Source organism: Chelon labrosus (genome assembly GCF_963514085.1).
Source record: "Chelon labrosus genome assembly, chromosome: 19".
In the NCBI taxonomy this organism is placed as follows: domain Eukaryota; kingdom Metazoa; phylum Chordata; class Actinopteri; order Mugiliformes; family Mugilidae; genus Chelon; species Chelon labrosus.
In genome coordinates, this window is record NC_140352.1 from 17,295,462 (window position 1) to 17,308,602 (window position 13,141).

A 13,141-nucleotide genomic window follows, 5' to 3' on the forward strand; every position below is an offset into this window, starting at 1 on the left:
CGGAAAAAGTTAGATGTGCTTAAAACTATTCGCAGATTAGTAAATGCATCATACCAGGCTTCTTTAAATAATAACTGGTAGTTAGTTAAAAGCAGGTCTCGGATAACATCCAGGGACATTGTCTCCACAAGCACAAATTGGCCAACACTCAAATAGAGAGCGGGCTGATAAAGTCCTGGTGCTTGCCAGGTAAGTATAATGTACTGTCTGCTGCTTTTTATTTAATAAACACCCCAATACAAACATACTATGTTCATCACTTCATTGTTCTGGATTACTCATCTTAAGTATCACTGTTCTATTTCAGTCATGGTGGGCGTGTGCTTTGTTGTCCTTTAATCCCGCGCGGCTGCCGTTGCATATGGTGTGTCTGCAAATGTGTCACAATAAAAGCCTCATTAAGAAATAAAGGGTTTTTGTTGACTGAAACACAAAGCGCTTTTAATTTGAAACAGCTACGGGAAGTGTTGAGGTTGCATTAACAGGATTAACTGGAGCAGGTTAAAATAAGACTAATTTTTATACTTATGAGATAATACAGGACAGCTAACCTTCCTCAGCCAAGGTAAATAAAGGCCCCAGGCGCTATGTGAAGGAATACGGTATTAGTTAAAATTCCTGTCGAGAATGCTAGAATTAAGGTCACGTCAAGCTAACACCTTGATGTGAGCTTGATTCACCTTCCCCACGCTGGTGATGAAACCACGCCGGGTGGGAGATTGGTTCAGTGGTCCAATCTCAGGGCACCGGCATAAAAAAAACTGCTTGAAGAATCAGTCAAGTGTTAGCACAGATAATCTGCCTCAAGGGTGTGCCCGCGCAGGTTAGCTGTTGATAGGTATGTGTAAAACTGTCACCCACAAGTTCCCTTGCAACATAAATCCACAGCATAGCGGACGATCAGTGACAGCTTCAGCTCTGTCGTTTTGGGAAACCTGTGCGTGCGTCTGCGTACATGTAGAACAGGCATGAAACAGAAAGTCGTCGCCATGTAACACGGCCAGTAAGGGCCGCGTTTCGACTGCTACCTGATCTCCGCTGACAGCAGGTTTGTTTAATCACGACAGCAGAGCAGATACTCACGCTGCAGTTAAAAAAAGCTTTTGAAGGCCTCTCCCTCTCACAGTAACGCGTCCCTAACATCAACATTTATCCATCATTAGCCAGGTATAATGGTGAGAGGGCCTGATTTGGCGATAATGTCTCCCTGTAATGGATGAAAGCAGGACAGAGAGTAAAAGATGGAGGATGGCAAAAAAGAGAAAGAGATGAAAAAACTATACACACACGTGAATGGAAAGAGAAAGACAGTAACAGAAACTAGTGGACTGGGAAGGAGGATTCATCACAACACCACAATTCACCAACTATACTATAGGTTTCAATCAGATCAGATCAGTACATTATACACGATCAGACATAACATTATGACCACTGACAGGAGAAGTACGTAACATTGAACATCTAGGGAAACCTTTGGACCTGGCATTCATGTGGATGTTACTTAGACATATACCACCCACCTAGACCAGACCAGGCACCCCCACCCCATAGCAATGACACTCCTTGATGGCAGCAGCCATCCCCAGCAGGATGCAGCCTGACACAGGCACGCGCACAAAATCGGTTTAGAAACAACTGAAAAGACATGAAAAATAGCACGAGGTCTTGACCTGGCCTCCAAATTCACTAGATCCCAAAATGATCAAGTAACTGGAACAAGCAATGACCCACAGGTTCCTTCTAGACGGCAACAGTTGCTTAGTAGCAGTGTTCTCACAACTTACTGCGGATGTCACCAACTGAACGACAAGCATTTTAGTGCGCACGTCCTCACATGTCCTTTACACAAGCTCACAGGTTCCATTTCAAGGCAACTTGTTCCACAGTGGCAGATTCGCTGGCTTTTATTAATAGTCTGTTTTATCAGTAGACTATTTAACACCGTACATAAACTCCCAAATTTGGAACAAGTAAGAGGAAAGTTGTCCAAATCATAAAGACAAGGAAACCAAAGACTATATGACAACAACCAAGAACTCTATAAAACAACTGTGGCCATAAATAGATATGCAATGTAATAGCTGGAACTCAGACCCAAGACAAACGCAACAAGTTTTTGTTTAAGTGCTAAACCTGTCATTTAAGTACTTTTGGAGCTATTTAAAATCTCAGCATCTCTTTTTGAGTTAATTATCTTGGTATACTTCACTAGTGTTTCCTGCAGCAGCTCTGCTCTCACTTCACCTGAAGTAGAAAGTCTTCACTGCAGCCAACACTACAGAGTACTCCTAGAGAGCCAGAGACAAACACTGGACTGGCTGGACTGAAATAACAGGGGAACTCAACACGGCAGGCCTGCTGATTACTGACACAACCACACACACATATACACACACGGGTAAACAACAAATACACATGGAGATAAAAAAAGACACACTCCATGCTGGAGAGGGGGGCATGCACACAGAGAAACCGACACCTTTTCAAAGAGAACATAACACACAGACGCACACATTTCCCCAACCAAAACATCTCTTCCATTTCTCTCTCTCTCACAGACACACAGTACTACTAGAGTTTTATTCTGTGCAGCTTTGGTTTTCAGAAACAAAACCAAAAGAAGAAACCAGAAGAAGCCCGAAAGAATTTGGGCGCTCGGTGTGCACACACGTATTTGGCACACAAGCATATTAAGTACACCCAAACTCCACCAGTCTGGTCCTTATGAAATCTTTAAGCTATAAATCCCTCCACCTGCTGCCTCATTTCATGTCGATCCGGACTGAAGGCCTCCAGCTCTTTATTCTTTCCAAGTTCCTGAAGCAGCTTATTTTAGAATACTGACCAAACTATTGCATTTGATTTCCAGTTTGTACTTTTTAATATCCATTAGTTTGTGAAATATTCTTGCAGCTATTTTTTTATGAAAGTTGCAAAGCTGCCGCATCTATGGATCATGATTAATATATTTTCCAAATTCTGCCTTTTAGGCGGTTACTGCAGCATCAGGAGGGGAGCAGACCTCCGTGCAAATGTGTTACTGTCCATAAAAAAGCTTTGATAATAAGAAAGCAGAAGTAGCTGCTGCTGGATGCTGCTGTATTTCACATTGCAGGCATAACATTATGACCACTGACACGTGAAGTAAACCTGGGACTTCTTCATTCAGTTTAGCAACAACTCAAAAAACATGAAAAACTGCACAAGGTGTTGACCTGGTCTCCAAATTCACTAGATCCCAAACTGATCAAGTATCTGTGGGATGATCCACAGAGCAGATGTCCAGAAAAATGCTACAAAAAATGATAATACGATAAAAGAGTATAAAGTCCAGTATGTACAAGGTCAATGATTTTCAGCTTGACTTTGCATAATTTGCAGCAAGCTGCTGTGTGCAACATGAGACAAAAATCCTAAACCTAACCCAAGTATGCTAGCACAGGACTCACATATTTATCTCTTCCTTTTGTACTACTTCCATTGCATTTTTCTTTAACAGGGCCCTGTTTGGGTAGACTATAAAATTGAAGGTCAGATGAAAACCTGTCTGTCTGGTCTCCACAAACAGGTTGAGAAAGGCAGCCTTAAGAGGCATATAAAAATGTCGCCACTCAAAATAAAAAAAGAACAAAACACATGACGGCCAGCAGAGGTAAGTGATTTGGGTGGAGAAAAAAAAGACATGAGAGATCCACAAAGACAGGAGCGGCACAAATGGAATCTATTAAAAGGACTACAGCATACTATAAAAAGAAAATAATGATTCAAATAAAACTAAATATATGGAGTACCGAAGGCAGGTGGCATGTGAACTTCCACTCTCTATGCCTGTCATTCAGAAGGATCCGACTACGCACAGCAGAGAGATCACAGTGTATTGTTGTGTATTATTTATAGTATTTACTGCATAATTGTATTGTGTGCACATGTCCAGGGACTGCAGGTGGAAATGAACCTGACGCGCCAGATGGTTTGTTACATGGAACCATCTGGTAAGTCATCCATGGAAATTGCTTGGAAAGGGCAGACTTTTTCAAAACATTCTCAGAAGATGATTTCAAGAGCCGTCTGTTTATCACTGTCTATTATGTGCTACCCTCAGTCCATCAGACCACAGAGACACGCGTGATAGAAGAGTACAAAAGACAAAACATAACCGACCCTGACTGTAGGGGCCGTGACAGCTAGCAAGTAGTAGGGTAGACGATCCTGGTCGTCTTTGCAGAAAGACGGCTGTCACGCCAAGAGTTTGCAGAAAGGGTTCAGTGTGTACTTTTCCTCTCAGCTGCATGTGGAATCCCGGCTTTAAACCGTGGTCAGAGTGACAAAGCGAGGGCTGCTTTCTCTGCAAAGATGGCCGACTTCATGAATACGATGAAAGCCAATAATTCACTCAAACCTGCAGTGTAATGGGCTTTCTGAGGGCTTTTCCAGCACACAATGACACCAACTCTCTAGGCCCTTAATAGATACTTCCACATGATCCCACATGGCCATGCAGACACACATACACACTCCGCCTCTTCTCACATTTGCAGCGCCTGCAACACGGCGTGCTGCCCCGTTTTTTTTTTTTTTTGAAACCGTGAAAGCGCGGTGTCTTTGAAGGTGGGAAGTCAGGCCGCAGCTTTCGACTATGGCGCCGTCAAATCCAACCAGCCAGAGAATCGGGGTCAGAGCCAAATTATCTCCCAAAGGTTGGAGGGAGACAGAGGAGAACGGGATGAAAAGGAGGACGAAAGGAGAGAGGTGGGGGAGAGGCAGGCAAGGCATGGAACCCTGCGCAGCGATTGTCCGGTAAGTGTGAGATTTAGAGTGTGTTAGCAAAACAGGAAGGGGTGCTTGGGAACCCTATCTGACCACTGCCTTCACTTTTCCAGTTTAAGTCTGATACAAAGACGATCACAGGCTGTTTGGAAAAGGGGTTTCCCTGAACAGCCTGAGATTGTTCCTTCACAGCTTAGTTATAAATGAACCATTACCAGGCACAGTAAGTTCGCCAAGCTGCGGATTCTTCGACATGCCAAACCACTGTACGTGGAGAAAAGAGAGTGATGCCCTTAGGATCGTCTCTTTTTTAGCCTTTACAAAGTAAAAAACCACAGTAGACAAGTGTAGGAAATACCTAACATCTGTTAGCATGTCCAGCTAATAACATCACTGGATACATCCTGCTTTTTATTGGAAGTTTACATTCTCAACCTGTTATCCAAGACAATATTCAACAATAAAAATCATAGAAACAAAATTTTAACACTGTTGCCAACAATCTTAAGTTTCAGCTTCAGTTCTTTTAGCCACTGACTGTATATTTAAGGCCTTTTTTTTTTTTTTTTTTTTTTTTTTTTTACAGGATTCTCTTTTTAAAACAATCATAATCATTCAGCTCAAAAGATTCAAAATCTGCCAGGGACTGTGTTCAACCACTCACGGAGTTAACATTGGCTTAATTAGCAGGAAAAAATCTGCCAGCGACAGTTGTTGTTTGGCCAACACATTGGCAGTCGACAGCCAAAAATGAGAAATCTGCTTTTGTATACCTCTGTCTGAAATCAAGGACCCAGTGTTTCAAAAGTTTTTGAGAATTCTGGGTGGAAAATTGGCCACCTTGAACACGAAACTGTCTTTGCGCGTCATGCAGGATCAGAAAGCCTGACAGGCATAGCAGAAACTGTTGTATATAGCTTGGAATTGCAACACTCAAAGAGTATTTTTCATTTACTGCCACTGAGGTGGTTGATAACTCCGCGGGCCAACACTCACCTTGTTTCCTAGGGCTTTCTTGGGTGGGAAGTGGAAGGCATCCACCTGAGGAAACTGGCTTCTCAGGTGGTTGTGGAGCTCTCTGAACTCGGTGTAACGTCTGTACACATTCCATTCATTGTCCAGGATGCGGATATACACCTGTGGAGAGGCAGACACACCATTCAGTTAAAATATTCCAAAATGCAGTGTCTATATTCTGTGAAAAATAATATAGGACTGAAAGGAACAATGAAAAACACACCAGCAGCCTACCAACCTGTTGTGTAATAGCCATTTTGCTGCAGTTCACATATTGGTCATTAAGCTCGTACAGTTTCTTACAATAAATGGACGAGATGGGTGAAAGAACGAGTTCTCAGCCTTGTAAATGTGTATTTTCACTTACATATGGCAGCACATAACAGAGAGAGTCTACAGACGCGGCTGCGCTGCCACCATTTCCATGCACCATTAGCCGCTTTATTCAGACCCGTGAAAGAGAGAAGGAGCAGGGAGAGAAGGAAAGATGAGCCTATTACGAGACAGAGAGGTTGAGAAAGAGGAGCAGTGGGGTTTTATTTTCACAGCAGAAAAAGGGAATGCACACAGACAAAAGAGAGAGCAGAACGGCTTTTGAGAATTCAATTATGAAATGCGCCACCGCAAAAAAAAAAAAAAAAATACAGACTTGATTCAAATACATGAAAAGAGAAAATGATTTCAAATTTGATCAGATGTACTTTGGCATTGTTACTCCCCTAGCAGGCAAATAAAAAAATAAAGTAAACAAATGGAAGGAGCCATGCTTTGTTGCTGAACTGAATGTTCCCATCCAAAATCACACAGTCATGAATGCGTTCATTATGCAGACTGCTGCTGAGTTTGACCCTCATACATAGACAAACCCTGAGCAGAAACATTCACTTCAGCATGACTTTTCATTTTCAAATCTGACCTAGGCTTAGGGTAAGATGAAACATCACTGCAGGTTTTATTTTTGTTTGTTTGTGAAAGAGATTCTTTCTGAACTCCCCAGTTGAATTACTCTGGTCGAGCAGCTTCAAGTGCATTACCACAACACGCCACACCACAACAGCAGCTTCTGAAAGGCAGACGAACCTTAAGACACCAGTGTATTCAACAGATGTGCTTTGGGCATTCTACTTCTAGACCTAATAGTGCTCATTCCTGGTGTTTTAGATCATGCACCGTAGCACCGTCATGGAAGACAATGCAGCTACCAGTAAAGTTAAGTTTTTATTATTAATGTTTTTATGTACACCAGGACCACCGGGTCTCAAAAACATATCTGACACATCAGCCACATGTGTCAGATATTGAGGACATGGACAGTTCCATGTATCTGTGAGCATATGTGGCTAAATCCGCTAAGCAGTCATCTGCTTAGGACCACTGGCTGACATTAACTGTATATAACACCATTGCTGTTTTATTATGGTTAATATTATCTTATACTGGCGTCTGGGTCTTTGAGAGTCACTGTTTGGCTTTAAGACGCTCAGCGGCCCTTTGTCAGCACGGATTCTACGGTGCAGTCTGGACAACGCAGCAAACAAAGCGAATGTGGCATTTTGGACAGCCATTAAGAGGAAACCAGCAGCTGGAGCTTCGTTAGCTGTCCGGAATGTCTCATTGCTAAAATTTCAGCAGTGACAGACATGTCTACACGATGTTATAAAAAGATGTTAGAAAATAACACTTCATAGTAAAGTCAAACATAAATAGATAGAAAACAGCACCATGCAGCACCATGGACCTCTAGTGAATATGTAGGAGGTGAAGATGTTTTTCCAACGCTGCATCTTTTTCTCTGGGTCTATTCAATTAACACTTCATCGACAGTATAGTCACAGGAGAGTGGAACAACATGTAATAGGCGTAATAAGATTTGGCTACAGTGCTGAATGAAAAGTAATTTCTCAAATAAATTTAAGTCACGAATTACTGAACAAATTAAGAAACAACATAACAGTTTGTCAGAAATCAGTGGCATAAATGAGAACTAAAACAGAGCAACTGGAATTGCTTGAGTCTCTTGAAAGCTGGCTGGCACTCCCACCAGTCAGTTACAACTTAAGACGCCTGTCCAGAAACTTAAGCAAGTTCAGCTGTCACATTGGATGACAGAAAATTTTCAGATCCATAATCCAGTGATTGTTTTTGGAGAATCGAGGTCCACACTGCCATTAGGAACTGCTAGCAAGTAATTCAACATCTGATCAGTGGTGCCAATATGCCTTAAATTTATGTGTTTGTTTTGATTTTTATTGATATTTATCGTATGAAGATCAGGTGCGCCAAAGGAAAGACCCGAAACTGTTAAATGACAGCAACGGTTGATGAGATGGAAGCAGACAAGGCCATTAATGGAACGGAGACTTGTCATCTCAGCACTTTATGCCTGACCTGCAGAAGAGCATCTGCGTTTTCATGAGCTTCTCTTTGCACGTCATGTGAAGCACTGGCTCGCAACAGCATGGTCTTGTTGTTCGTGTGTGCTGATCAAAGGAAGGGACAGAGACTCAGCTGACAAAACTAGGGCATGATGAATGTCTTATTCAAGACAAATTAAAGCCCCTTTGAATTCACGAAGGCCCTTTCACAGCAGATAATCTGACAGCAGATGGGAAAATTACAGGTGTAGGTAATAACATAAAGACATCTGCATTCTATTTAGGAGATGGCTGTGATGATTTAATTGGGCATTTCACTAACAACACGTTTCACCTGTGCTTTTAATGCTACGTCAAGACAAAAACACTTGATGTGAAAAATAAATAAAACCGGAGTCCTCTGTACGACAACATGTCAAGTGATGAGATAAAAAAGAAAGTTCTGGCATCCACACACTGGACACTTTGAGCTCTTGACAGATGACTGCAATTGACTGAAGGGACTGAAATAAGGAAAATCAATCAATGTCACCAAGCAAGTGTGACATCTACAGGAAGGGGATTTTTTTTCCACATTTGATTTTGATCAATATTTTATCATTCCCATATCATGCACTGGTCCAAAAGCATGTTAAAGAATATAAATACCTTCGATCTCGTTAATGATCTCAAAGTGTGAAAAATGTTGGAAATCTGAATTTCCGCATAAGCATACCTGCCGCCATCACTCCATCGTTTTATAAAGGGGCATGTCAAAGTCAGCGTGAAGGCCGCGCTGTGCAATTACTGCAGCGTTAAAACGAGGGCTAGACATCTCATAATGTATTCCATACATTACTGTTCAAGTGGGGGAAAGTAAGGTTTGTGCTTTTAAATATTGCATATGGTCTGCTGAAGTGCCCGGCTGAATGGAGAGCCCTGGCAAGCACGCCAAGTAACTAGCTGTGTTTACACTGTGCGTTGTATCAGATCCTTTTAGATCTAAAGTGTCCTCTTAATGATTTTGCGACCTCATGTGACATTTCCTTGATCTGAAGCTAAATAATGATCACATTGTCCGGTCTGCCTCAAAAACCAGGCTGCATGGTAGTTTCATGTAAAGTCTTCGTGTGCTTCATCTTATATGATCACATGTCGTCTGAATACAAGAGCTGTACGTGCTAAGATGATAGAATCAGTCACCCAGTGTGTAGTTTCTCAGACATCAAATGGCTCCTCACATATGGCAGTGTTAGCACAGCAAGCCTAATCCACTTTATACCGTCTCATTGGCATACTTATTTATGGCAACGCATTAGCCTGTGCACACAGCTACCAGCCTCCTCCCCCTGACTAATAACAAACAGTCTTTCATTATCTCTGACAAAAATCTTGGCGACATCCAACCACTGTGTTCCTAATATTTGAGCACCAGGGCTTTGATAACCCTGATAAAAAAAAAAAAAAAAACGTCTTCAAACAGCAAACGGGCCTTTAATGAAGGTTCAGAGGGACCTGGTGCAAAAAGGGATGATGGGTTTTGGCTGCTGTTGAAAGCTCAACGGTGATGGACGCAGTCCTGTTGTCAGTATTTAAATGGCTTTCGAGAACATCTGAGGAAGCATAATAACACGTTTGATGAAAATATAACCTCAATAAAACAGCGTGAAAGGGAAAATCTGCCTTTGGTTGCTGAAGTATAAGCAAGAAAGATGTTTTCGTGCTGAAGTGCTACAATTTGCTGCTTCCGTGTACCAACTGTAACCCACCAAGCTGACTCACTTACCTCGAGTGCAAACTTAAAGGCCAAAAACTCTTTTGCTGTTCCTTAATCACATCACTAGATGTATTACACAGTAAGTGTGCTGTATTTTCCTCCACTGAGACTGATTTAGGTGCAGGAAGTCATCTCTGCCAGCACAACTGGATTAAATAACACCAACTGCACAAACCCCTTTCTGAATGAAGGCCACCTGTTCAATAACCCTTCGATCATTGACCCTTTAGATACAAAATGCCATCACAGCATTGTGTTAGACATGGACGACCAACGGACAACCCAGAAACCTCATGTCTCCAGCCATGGCTTGCATGGATATAAGAAGTTTGGAGCTCGACCTTGACACCTGGACATGGAGCACTATCATCAGGTCAAACCAGCTCTCCGTAAGTTGATGAAATTGCTCTAATGTTTACGGTAATCACAACGAAGCCGATCTGAAGCCATTTTAAAGCTACAACAAAGTCTGGCAAAATGACTTCAAAGTAAATAATGGCCATTATTTGCTTTAAGAAAAAGAAAGCCAATTGAGGGAGCATTACAATTAACCAAAACAACAATCCCCCCCAATTCGGAGAAGCAATTTATCAGGTCCATCAGCAGTTCAAGACATACGCTGATGAGAATGAGACTGCAGTTCTTCAGCAACCCACGGTCAAAGTCCCTCTAAGACATAAAAGTAAGTCTTTTTGTCTGACCTTCGGCCTAAAATACAAGGAATTAGACCGTCTTAGACTACTTACACAACGTCTGTGAACTACTTGCATAGATTTTCAGGAATTCTAAACAAAAGCTACTGAACTTAGGCTAAGACAAGAAAACAAATTGTTCATGAATTTGTACTACTGATCTGAATATTAAAATAACTGAATAAGCACTGAAAACTTTAATCGCAGCAATCGATCTCCTATGTGTTTGTACTCTCTGAACGTTCTTAGATGTTCAGTTAATTGAGTTGGATAAATCCCTACAGATTAGAGATTTTCAGGCATAACTACACTGAGTGAGAACAGTATATATACACAACAGATTTGTACAGAAGACTACCAAGGAACTAAAATATGCAACAGCAACTGAACAAATGAGGGAAATCAGATTCCGTTTTAAGAGAAAGGTACCGCCATATGGGGACGTATTTGTCCCTCTGCAGAGTGATAACTGAGTGATGATTCATTTCAATAATGAGCGTCAGATGACGGTTATCAGATTACATTTACTTAGTTCGGACAGTGTCACTATAATAAAAGCTGCGCTCTGCATTTTCTCAGCCAGCCAAGATGTTAAAAGGCTAGCTAGCTAGCAGGTGTTTTGATTTATTCATTAGGATCCCCATTAGCAGACTGGAGGGCTCGAGGTCTACACACACACACACACACATCCACAGCAATGCATGATTCAAAGTTTCTAATTGCGTGAGGACGTTTCAGCACCTGGAAGACAGAAGCTGCACACAGCAACAGAGCCCAGCCCTCCCGTATATCTCTGTAGCTTTATCCAGTAAAAGACACAGCGTGACAGTTTCCTGGGGACAAAAGGATTCCTTGCAAACCGTGAAACAACTTCAGAAATAAAGATCTGAAGTAGAAAGTCTCTGAACAGATAATTGCAGCTTTTTCCTTTGCTTGACATTTAACTAGATCTTTAGCCGGAGGGTATTCCAACGAGCAGGTGGAAACTGGAGTAGTCGTGAGCCACAGCTAAGAAATGCAGAGAGTGCAGATAATAACGAAGTCTCTCTCCCCGCTGCACCTCTCAGAGAAGACCCTGGTCTGCTGTTCCTCGATCTGACAAGCGGGCTAACGGTAGGAGTTCTGACTGTGGTGAAAACTGTGTGCAAGCTTATTTCCAGCACTGCAGGAGATTCATACAGAGAGCCATCTTGCTCACTTTACAGTTGGAACAATATGCAACTGCCAGACACAGGCACAAGATGGCTGACATTTTCTTTGACCTATGCCTGGCATGGCATGTGTTCGCTAGTTGCTAAAATGCTTCATCTAAGCAAGTCACAGTGAAGGCTATCGCATAAAGATTAAAAAATACAGTGAATAACAATCCATTGCCTTCTGACTTGTTCCAACATATTCTGGTTTAACAGAAATAAGTACTAGGACGAGTAAGTAAGCAAGAAAGAAACAACTGAAAAAAAGCTCATTGAGGAGACAAATTAGCAGCTGTGAGCTATGAGGGTACATTTCAAACAATACAAAACAGAAAACAGAAAAATTACAAAAGAAGAGATCTCGCTAACGAGTGCCAGACTGATATTAAAGGTGGGTATTTACACGTCTAGTGAGGCTTCTCCCTCCCGAAGAGTGAGCCACTTTAAACCGAAGCAACAGCAGCAGAGCTTCATGTCGTCACACCTCCCTCTTCACAGATCATTGAAGGCCAAACCATTTGCCCAATTTGGCAGAAAATAGAATCCATTTGGATGTTTTGAGAAGGGGGACAGAAGCGGAGGATCATAGGAAATAAAAGGCACCTCGTTTCACTTCTACAGCTACGGCTTTATGCTGTAGTCTGACATGAACCTCCCCAGGAATTTAACTAAGCGTTGCGGCAACACAAGACGGAAAAGCACGGAAAAATTCACCTTCTCTCTGTCACACCATCTGTCAAGAGGCGACTTGTGCACTCACTGGGCCGGCATTGTTGCATGTCTGTCTGTGTTTCCTTTCTTCCTCATGTGTGCAGATTGGAGCTGCTGCTGGGCGTTACGTCGGGGCTGGGCTGCTAACTGGCCTGCCTCTGATCATACAGTCAAACCTAGAACACTATTTAAGGACTTTCAACTCTCCAACTCTTCGCCGGTACTTCAGTTTACCTCTGCGGTAGTTGCCTATGAACCAGCCATTAACTTTCAGTCAACTTTGGAAGTACAATCCCTAACCTGCCTGCCATTTCCTTTCTGCCTGTGCAGCCCAGGCTCCAGTGTTCGCCAGCCAGCTTCTATACACTCCTTGGCTTCTACGTGGAACTCCGCTCTAGCTTTTGTTAACTTTTGTGCATAAAACTCCTGCTTTTGTGCCTGAACATCTGAGTTCTGCGCCTGGGTCATTTTTGAGGTCTTCAACATAACACCATCTACTCAAACGTCATCTCTGATGAGCGTTATAGCGGAGTACTAGCATGACATTGCCGACACGTGATGCACGCATGTATAAATGCTTTCACTAACGTTGCCCGTTTTCATGCAAGCTCAATGGGAACTGAATTA

At 42.3% G+C, this 13,141-nt stretch overlaps 1 protein-coding gene across 1 annotated transcript in view; it reads right to left on the reverse strand.

Moving 5' to 3' along the window:
- Positions 1–13,141, reverse strand: part of snx29 (sorting nexin 29) — a 153,796-nt gene that overhangs the window by 28,186 nt on the left and 112,469 nt on the right. Inside the window, exon 19 of the mRNA XM_084567879.1 lies at positions 5,767–5,907. Coding sequence (XP_084424005.1) covers positions 5,767–5,907 — 141 coding nt within the window. The remainder of the gene's footprint in view (positions 1–5,766; positions 5,908–13,141) is intronic.